The sequence below is a fragment of the Hipposideros armiger genome, unplaced genomic scaffold (genome assembly GCF_001890085.2).
Source record: "Hipposideros armiger isolate ML-2016 unplaced genomic scaffold, ASM189008v1 scaffold_6, whole genome shotgun sequence".
Lineage (NCBI taxonomy): Eukaryota > Metazoa > Chordata > Mammalia > Chiroptera > Hipposideridae > Hipposideros > Hipposideros armiger.
Genome location: NW_017731356.1, coordinates 3,636,510 through 3,646,490, shown reverse-complemented (window position 1 = coordinate 3,646,490; position 9,981 = coordinate 3,636,510). Strand labels below are relative to the sequence as shown.

General features: G+C 47.4%; 1 protein-coding gene across 7 annotated transcripts in view; it reads right to left on the bottom strand.

The window, feature by feature from the left end:
* The window catches only part of DNM3 (dynamin 3), a 425,435-nt gene that overhangs the window by 273,025 nt on the left and 142,429 nt on the right, over positions 1 to 9,981 (bottom strand). For all 7 annotated transcript variants that reach the window (XM_019647999.1, XM_019648023.1, XM_019648033.1 and 4 more), the window contains exon 10: positions 6,759 to 6,897. In XM_019647999.1, coding sequence (XP_019503544.1) covers positions 6,759 to 6,897 — 139 coding nt within the window. The remainder of the gene's footprint in view (positions 1 to 6,758; positions 6,898 to 9,981) is intronic.

The following is a 9,981-nucleotide window of genomic DNA, read 5'->3' as shown; positions in this document are numbered from 1 at the left end:
CCCCTCCTCTCACGGAGCTTACAGTCTCGAGGGTGCCTTTACAGAACAACAACAAAAGACACACGCAGTCGAGTTCACATGCTCATGTGTGCCACCAAGAAACACAAAGTTTGGTAAGCGGATGAAGAACGAAGTGTGTATGCACACGCATGTGCAACTGCAAATGGGGAAGTCCAAGAAAGACCCTGATTAGGCGGCACTGGAACGGAGGCCTGAGAGGAGCAGGGAGTGTGGTCCGTGCAGATATCTTCCCGACATTGGGAAGGAGAAGTGAACGGCCTGCCATCATGGCTCCTAGAACTGTAGAGGCAACAAGGAGCCCAGTGTAGCTGGAGTGGCCGGGCGGGGGGAGTGCGAGGCGTTCAGAGAAGAAAAGGAGGGAGATCGAGAACAGACTTGGGGTTCACTTGTTGAGTTACGTGTATTCAGGGTCAGACATTCGCTTACCTTACTCACCACAAAACCCAGCATTTCTTCTAACAGCGCTTTTTAATGAAAAATCTCTCCCTATATTTCCAAGAGCCAACTAAGGTATCTTTTGCATTTCCTTGCAAAGCTTTTTTTTTCTTTTCTCTTAGCAAAGGGAGAAAAAAAAAATCAATTAACTGGTGTGATGGTGATCCAAGCCTGTGGTTTCCCTACAGGCCAATAAATGGCACAGTTGCTAAACTGTGGTTTAAAAAAACAGGATGTTCCGCTCAGAGCTTCCTGAAAAGGACCTCGGGCCCCCGCCATGATGCACTGGAGGAGAAGAGGCAAAGCAAAGTCCTGGAAGCTGATGCCCACCAGAAAAATTCCGACGTCGAGATGTCCCTGGAGTGGAGCCAGGTAGCTCAGAAAGCTCCAAGTGCCTGTCTTGTCCTCCAGTGCCCTCGAGACAACAGCGAGAAAATATCCCAGAGGAAACGCATCCCCAGGTTGGAAGACAGGCTTTGTGCTTTGTTATTTGAACACACATACATCCCAGTGTTTGTTTACATGGCTTAAGGGAAAAAATGAAAGGTTTTTACACCTAAGGCATTCAAGGAATTATAGATGAAGAAAATTATTGTAAGTTATGTATATAAATATACACAATTAATATATGTATATACATATATTCGCAACAAGGCTAGAGTAGCTATACATTTTAGATTGCCTGGGGCAATCATGGTTCACTCCTATTATTTCAGTGAAAGTATTAATAATTCCTCCTTTCAATTTCAAAACTGTCCTGCGCTGGATGATAAATTATATGGTCACCTTATCTATGGTTCCTGTTCAAAAGGAGTCAAGTAATAAAGTTCCGCCATACTCAACTTTAATTTGAATGATTTTGCTTTGCAAAAAATTTTAATTACACCAGTTTTAAAGTAAAAGGACTTGAAGGTAGAGATAATAAGACCATAAATCAAGGATATCAAAATGAGAACTAAGGGAAAGGATATTTGAAAGAAAACGTTACCATTTTAAAAGGAAAAAGGAATGACTAAAATATTCTTATAAAACCAAGAATGGTCTTCTTTAGCATCAGGGTGACTTTGGAATATCTAAATTGTTAATAAGTATTTATAGAGGCCTCTTATGTAGCGCTAAGTCATTCTGTTGGGTGCCAGGGATAAAAGACACAGCTCTTTTTTAAAAGGAGTTTATAAACAGCAAGAGGAGGCATCCACTTACCCAATTAAATTACAAACAAATCAAAGTGCAGTATCATAAAAGCGATGATGAAGTAAGCACAGGGTGCGATGGAGGCCCTGAGAAGGGGCTGAGGCTGGAGACCAGGGGAGGACTCACAGAGGCCTTTGGGAGGAAAGATGACAATTGAACTGCATCTTTAAAAATGAGAGGAGATGGCCGGTGAAGACGGGTGGGGAAAGGACTCAATTTAAACAAAGACAGTCACATGTACAAATGTCACAGGCATGAAAAATCTTTGAGGATAGTGCAAGTCACTGAGAATGGCTGAAGCAAGCAGACAGGAACACTAGGTGTAGCTGGAGAAGTATTCAGAGATCCAATGGTGAAACTAAACACAACCGTAAACGATTCGAGCTTCAAGATATGAGGAGCCATTGAAAAATTTTGAGGCAATAGGCAAAATAGGTGTCTGAGTTTTGTGCAGGCCACTGAGACAGCTGGGAGGGGGATAAATGTGAGGGTGACCAGACCGGAGGTAGAAAGATCAGTGAGGAACTGATTTAGTTTAGCTTAAGTTAGTTTAATTAAACTCCATTAGTTTAATTCAGTAAGAAAAGAGAGTAGTTGGCAGTAGACTGCAGAATAGGCAGTTTTAGTACAAGAGCTCGAGCTCAAGGTACAGATTTGGGAGTCGAGGCTATTTTAAGTGACAGTTGAGCTTTGGGAGAAAGGGCAGCGAGGGAAGAAAACGAGGAGCAAACTCTGCAGGACTCCAGGGTTTAGAGGCAGGCAAAGGTGGCCAAGCTCTTGAAGGAGACGAGGAGAGAGATGGGCGTGAACCCATGGACAAGAGCAGAGTCCAGCGGCAGGAATAAGGGCGGCCGTCAGGTCTCCGGCTGACCTTGGCCAGAATGATTTCAGTAGCATGGCAGGCAGTGGGGGATCCAAATTTCACAGGGTGCAGGAATTAACTGGAGATGAGGAACTAAGGAGACCGAGCATCGGCTACTTTCTCTTCCCAACAAGGCTGGCCATGAAGAAAAGCAGAGACCCAGGGCAGCAGACAGGTGTTGTTATTGCGGTTACTGCTTTCAAGTCGGGGGAGGCATAAATACATGCATACGCTGATTGTTTTTTTTTAATGTGATGGAGAAGATGATGATCCAGGAAATAGAAGAATCAAAACAGTAAGTTCCCAAAGGAGGTGAGAGTACAGGCAGGCGCCCAGCCCCAGTCGTGGGTACCGCACCTCAGCTGAGACAGGCAGGAGGGGCAAGGCTGGGGGTACGGACAGTTTGGGGGTTAGAAGAAGGGAAACTGATGCCCCCATTTGTGGTCCCTATTTTCTCTGTGAAATCATTACTGAGAGTAAGGATGAACGGGATGAACAAAGCGGCTTAAAGAGAGTGTTAAAAGTTTAGGTGCTGGGCCGGCCGAGTGGCGTGATGGTTAAGAACTGGCTTGGGCTGCCAGAGGGCCCCGGTTCGGATCCCACATATGAGGGCCAGTGACACTGCCCTCTACAGCTAAGATGCTGAACAACAGCTCAACCTGGAGCTGGGCTGCCCTGAGTCGCCGGCGACGGCGTAGGCTGCAGCCCCTGTGGCAGTGGGTTGCCATGGGCTACCGTGTGTAGCCAACAGCCGCAGTGAGTGGCCAGCAGCCACAGTGAGCGGCCGTCCAGAAGCCGGCGACTGATCTGCCTCGCCCGGGAAGAGCGCAATGATGGTGCCAACTTGGGCCAGTGAAGCAACGTCCTCCACAACTAGACTGAAGAACAAAACGACAGCAACTTGTCTGTTCCCCTTCCCCCAATTCCCCAGCGCTGTTCCCATCCTCCAATTCCCCAATAAAATCTTTAAAAAAAAAAAGTTTAGGTGCTGCAACACCGGAAGTGCCCCCCTAACGAGTGGGGGCTGCGGATGGAGGGCGGCCCCAGTTCACGCAGAGGGACAGTCCCCTCCGAGCTCCTCAGCAGCCTGGGGGAGAGGGACATGCAGACAAACGGGACCTCTGCCCAGCCGTGGGGCTTCAGTTAATCCTGAAGTTAATCCAGGCAGAACTGAAGTTAGTGAAAGGCCCAGTTGGGCGGGCGGTCAGTTTATGGCCTGTCAGCTCCACATAGTCAGCCTGCTTGCCTCTCTGTGAAAGTCATTCTGGGCCCCTTGCCTTTGCTGGCTGGCACGGGGTGGAGAGGTGCCGGCCCTGGAGGGACGCGGCGAGAGGAAAAGGCGAGCTCGGAGGGCGGGCTCGCGCAGCCACAGCCCCCAGCGGCGCCGCCCCCACCCCGAGCGGCTTTGTAGCGGAGGGCCTCCAGTGAGACAGCTCCCCATGGATGGCTCTTCCCTTCAGACACGCTTCAGGGGGCAAATTTCCAGCAAGTTCTGCCAGCACAGCACGAGAACAGCTTTTCTACCATTCGGTGAGCAGAGGTCCTCTTCCCTCGGTGCCCCCCGAAGGGCAGCCCCTCGACTCCTTCCCTAGAGCCACTGTCCCCACACTCAGCAGCTCTCGTGGCTTCTTGCGGGCCACCCCCTCACACGCTCACCCCCGGCCATGGTTAACACTTTGTTACGGTCCAACTGCTCCGTGGCTCCTCTCCTGACAGGACACAGGCTGGCACGACGGTCAGGAAAGAAGATAAATAAGATCAGGAGACAGGTGGGATGGAAGAAAACAGAGGCCACAGGACCCTCACGGAAGGCTTTTTACAGGAAAGGGAAGCCGCGAGCGGAGAAGCCGGCAGATGTCACGCCTGGGCTAGGCGCTTAGTCTTGGGGTTTGCGCCCGTAACTATTCTTCAGTGAAGAGAGTGGCAGAGTCAGCAGCAATCGGAGGGAGAAAGCTGGGTTTTATTGAAGGCAAACTAAAAAATGTATTGAGAAGATAGTACAGATACACAACCACCGCGGATCCAGAGAGCATAATGGAAAGAGTGGCTCGACGGGTGGAGAGCAGAGACTACAAGGCAAAGTGTCTGGGAACAAGCTGTCTCATCCCATCAGGACCGAATGCTGGTTTTCCGGTAAGTTGGATGCAATGGGAAATGATACAAACAATTTTAAAAAAGATTTATACATACCACAGACACTTTATATAACTTAAAATGTGCACACATGAGCCGGTCTTTTGATGTATGACCAAGGCCTGCTTTCTGCATATGGACCTGCTGACTGGAGTTATGCATCTTCTCTGTCTTACATAAACCACATCCTTCAGCCACGATTCCCAGCTTCGCTCGCTTTCAAGTGGAGGGAGAACCTGAAGACACTGGGAAGTCACCTAAATGCAGAGCCCATCTAGATTTTCACAGCACCCCCCACATTCTTATAGCATAGTCCGGCCCGCACCCAGGCAAGGGCAAAGCTTTCGTAGCCAGTCCTGACCGTCTTTCCAAAGCTGTTTTTCTAGAAACAAAACTCGAAGTCTGTTCTGCAGTTGGTCAGTGTATTTACTCTTCGTCTAAACTGTTTAAGTAAAATAAGAACTACAACTGGGTGAAAAGGTTTGAGGACAAACTCAACACAGCTGGCCCTTGGGAAGAAGACAGCTTAACTACTGGGAGCAGGAGTATGCCGGCTGCCCACAGCAGGGTCCTTGGCTGAAGACATGGGGGTGCTGAGGGCAGCTGGAACGGTTAGGTCTCTGCATCCCTCACGAGGAGGCCAGTTAAGAGAGCTTTAACTGGACAGGCGACAAGGCTGAATGCAGTTAGAGGTGCAGGCGAGGATGGGGGAGGTGAAGTATTATTTAAGAACTGGCTTCGTGTTTCCCAATGGACAGCTGACATGTTGGGTTTTTTCCTTCCCTTGTGCATCCTTTACCCTGTCCTTGCCTCTTAACTTCTATGGATTTTACTATTTTGGGGGAGATTAAGTAGGACTTTAAGGAATCAGGTGTAATATCAGTAGGAGGCCTAGAGACGGGGTCCGAAGCTCCCCAAGCTGGTTCCACGTAACCCCTTGACTTCCAGCTTGGACATCTAGGAATTCGGCTTACTTCATTCCTCTTTTACCACTTACATCTTTTCTTCATCTGAGTTGTTCTTCCAGGTTATTGGGGACCAATATTCATTCTTGTTCCCATCCTCTGTCTCTTTCATTCTGTCTCTTGCTTCCCACTGGATTTTTAGAGGTTGCTCATAGTAACCATACAGAAAGGGAAAGGTAACAAAACCAGGAGTATCTATACTGTCAAGAAACAATCTATGTACTGGTGCTAACTGTCCTGGGACTAGGCCTACCCTACCCTAAACATCATCACTAATTCCCTTACGTTTTCCAGTACCAGGTACCCCTCTCACATCCTTATGGGATGGATGGATTCTAGCACGACTCTGCCAAGTTCCTCAGGGAGGAGGCCCCAGATTCGGAAGTCTCCCCACCCCCACCCCCATCACTCTATACCTTAGATTCTGTAGGCATGATAAGGTAGTCACAGCCGCTTATAGATTAGCAATCATTTACTGAGCAATTACTGTGGGTAATCAACGTGTTAAGGGACCCATGGGCTTCAGACATCCTCTTGTTTAATCCCCACGAAGGCGGTATTATTATTACCATTATCAGCCCCATTTCAAGAGAAATTAACAAAACTCTAGGGATTGAGCATGGTGCTCAAGGTCACACAGCAAGTAAGGAACAGAGCCAGGATTGGCATCTAGGTAACTGGGCCTCAGAGGCTGAGCTCTTAACTACCACACCAGGCTGCCCCTTCCCAGAATGTGCCAGGTTCAAGTGGAATTCATTTAAAATTTAGAATAGCTTCCTTACTGATATACACAATAGCAATGATTTCCTTCCCCTGACAATGACCCCCATCCGTGCACCACAGGAAAAACCAGTGTAGGGCATTTGCCTATTGGTTCTAAAGTGACGTTTCCCTGTTTAAGACAACAAGGAGAAAATTAGCTGACTAAAACGTAATCTTTCTGGCTTAAGCGTTTGGAATGTGGTGATAGGTAATATGCCCATCTTTCACGAAAGCAATTCGCACTCAGTACTTTTCACAACACCTGCCCTTGAGTCAACACCCCACCTTCCATGACAAAGTGAGGGGTTGGGGAAAGAGACAGGCAGGGGGGTGGAAAAGATGGGTAAACCAGATACTTGTGGGAAAGTAAAATAATTCCAACTTACCTTTTTGGTACACTTCTTGACGGTATTGATTAATTCTTGTATTACCAGATCTACGCTCTTCAAGGAAGGCCCTTTCAGCTTTACAATTTGTTTTTTGACTATCGCTTCAAAAGCCATGTCTGGGGTAAACAACCCTGTCCTGAATTTAAAAAGAAAGCAGCATGTTAGATTTTTTTTAATTGAGTAATATCCAGTACTCTTTTGAAGACGTTTTCATTGACATGTCATTTAAAGCATGTACTATCCAAGTTTAAAAGTGACACAGTGATTTACTCTATCCACAGTATCATTTGTAATAATATCTTTAGTACTAATATTCCATAATAAATTCTATTCTATAGATGACTAACATCATCCAAAAATAGTCCCCAAAATGCTTTCATAGTGTGTAACGTGGCCTTTAACTAACATTTAACTGTAATTTGTCTCATCTCACAGTTTCACAGCAATAAAAAGGAATGTCACAATAGAAATGGTGTCCTAAATTTACATTCCTTTCTAAATACAGTTATACCTTGGTTTGCGAGCATAATTTGTTCTGGAAACAAACTACTCATATTGCAAGACATCGCTCATTTACCACATGAAAATATATTAGAAATGTTTGCTCGTCTTGTGGAACACTCGCAAACCACATTACTCGCAATCCAAGGTTTTACTGTATTCCCAAAGCAATCCTCTCTTATCTTTCGTGGAGTAGGGAGTGATCCTCATTTTTGAATGCTGACATAGCAGTGTGGGTGGACTATACAACCTACAGGAGAACTGTATGATAGTGAGCTCAGGGGGTCCCGGGCTGAGGTCCTGGCGAGCTGGCAGGAAAAGAAGGCAGATAAGTGGACGAGCTTGAAACCCACGATGCCCAAATGGTGACTTTACAAAAGTAACAAACAATAAGCAGAATAGCAAGTATCCTTTTCCTCTGGCTAGACTTAATTCAAACTGGTATTGTAATGATGCTTTTCTCATACTGTGCGGGAACTCGGGAAACCAGACACGTGTGTGTTTGTGTGCGTTTCATAAATAGTGAAACATGTTTACTCACATCTAAACAGAAGGCCAATGGAGAAAAGCTGCCATAAGAGGGGGCCCTGAGCCCTGAGCGATACCCAAAGACCCACAGGCTCCAGGCACTGGCACTTGACCTTCCCCGTTCCCAGACCCTCCTCTGTCCGCTTTTCACATCTGACCTGATTAACTGCCCTTCCTGCAACACTCCTTTCTGATCCTTCTGGGAAATTTCTTTGCCACTTACTTCCCTGACACCAGCTTTATTCTGCTCTGCGTCCCTTCTTACCGCTTACTGAGCACGTTTGGCTTCCCTCTGTTTCTAACTGTAGCGATCACACCACATTGTAAGCGCTCTGCCTCACATACAGAAAAAACCCACACCCTTTAGTCTAACGTTAAAATTTTCCCTGTCAGAGCCTAAGCTCCCTTTCATGTTTTTCTCCTTCCTTTTATGCGGCCTATGTTTCGGCCACACTGGACCCTTGCCTTTCCGCAAAAACACTCACAGTAATAGCTTAGGTCCCTGCCTTCATCGGTGATGTTCGCTGCAGCCTCCTCACAACGTCAGCCTGTCCAAATCCTGCCTGTGCTTCAAAGCTCAGATCAAAGGAGCCACTTCCGACCGCGTGCCTTCTCTAGTCCGGCCACTGACACGGTCTTCCCTCTCTGAACCCCAACACCCCATTTTCATTGCAGGGGTCTGGGCACGTGTTTTAGTCCCATCACTGCACTGGGAGAAGGGTCGTTGTTGCCTTTATCTTTGCGTGTCCCTCAAGGGCTGACTGGCCCCCTCCCTTGCTCAGCATTGGCAGAACAAAGAGGGACCAGCGGGTACCTCGTGGGCCAAGATGGCTTCCATTACTCAGATGCCCCACAGAACCAGCTGGGAACAACACTTTTCAGAAGTGTATTTAAGGGCATAAATAATCACACCATTAGTATGTCATGCTCGGGACACTGTGTACTTTTTATCATCTTACAGGCAAATTAACTCCAGCATAACACTAACAGCCAGCCTCTCTCCTGCTGGTGTGCACATAAATCAGAAATCTACGACCCTGAGTTACTGAGCGTTTGCAGTTACGTTCAACAAAAGTGTATCTGGTGAGGAGTTTTAAGAGCCAAGTAAAGGCACTGTATTTGGCTTAAGTGAAAATGCTTGATGACCCCAAACTGTGATTTGGTTCCACTGTGTTTTCAGAGAGTCATGTCCTAGTTCTGCCCAGTTAAAGAGCAAGACACAGTTTCTATACCAAATGCATTCTGGGTTGGAGGGAGAGGGACGAGAACTAATAGGGAACTTAGAACTCCTGCTGACGGTCCGAGAAACTGGACTTGGTTATAGGTGCTTTCTCCTTTTCGCTGTGTGAACACACATGTACCCGTACTACTGGAGACTCATAGAGGGGACCGCCTTAAAATGACAGCTAATTCAAATGGCGTAACTCCTTTGGAAAATCACCCATCACGTGCACACTCCCCATCAAGCTTTGTCCCCTCAGGCCCTGCTCCCCAAACACGTAGCCCTGTGGCGGAAGCTGAGGTACAGTGGCCAGTAGACAGGGGACGGCTCCTTCATGTGAGCACATCCCTGAAGTAGGGTGACCTTGACTTCAGGACGCCTCAATTTAACATCTGTCCATTAAATTTTGCTTAGCCTTTTGTACATCAACTCAAAAAATAGCTCTGTGCGTGCGCGCACGCGCGCGCGTGTGTGTGTGTGTGTGTGTGTGTGTGTGTGTGTGTGTGTGTGTGTGTATTTGTTTTTAAACTTTACTGGGGAACAGTGAATTTTTCCAGGACCCATCAGCTCCAAGTCAAGTAGGTGCTTTCAATCTAGTTGTGGAGGGCGCAGCTCAGTGGCCTATGTGGGAATCGAATTGGCAACCTTGGTGTTCAGAGCAACGTGCTCTAACCACTTGAGCTAACTGGCTGCCCCCAAAAATAGCTGTTTGAAATTCATTGTTTCTTATGATACTTCTTTAAAGAAAGTACAAGGAAATTCCACTTTATACAGGGTATATTCAGGCACAAGTCCCACTCCTGGCCTCTCGTCCCCGTGCTTGGCCTTCTGCAGTCCCAACCCCAGTCCACACGCACGGTTCCCTGCCCAGTGGGCACATGCCACCCTTCCCCATCTCTGTGCCTAGGCTCACATTGCTCGTTCCACTTCAAGCCATCTCTCCTATCCTCGGGCCCCAACGCTCTCCAC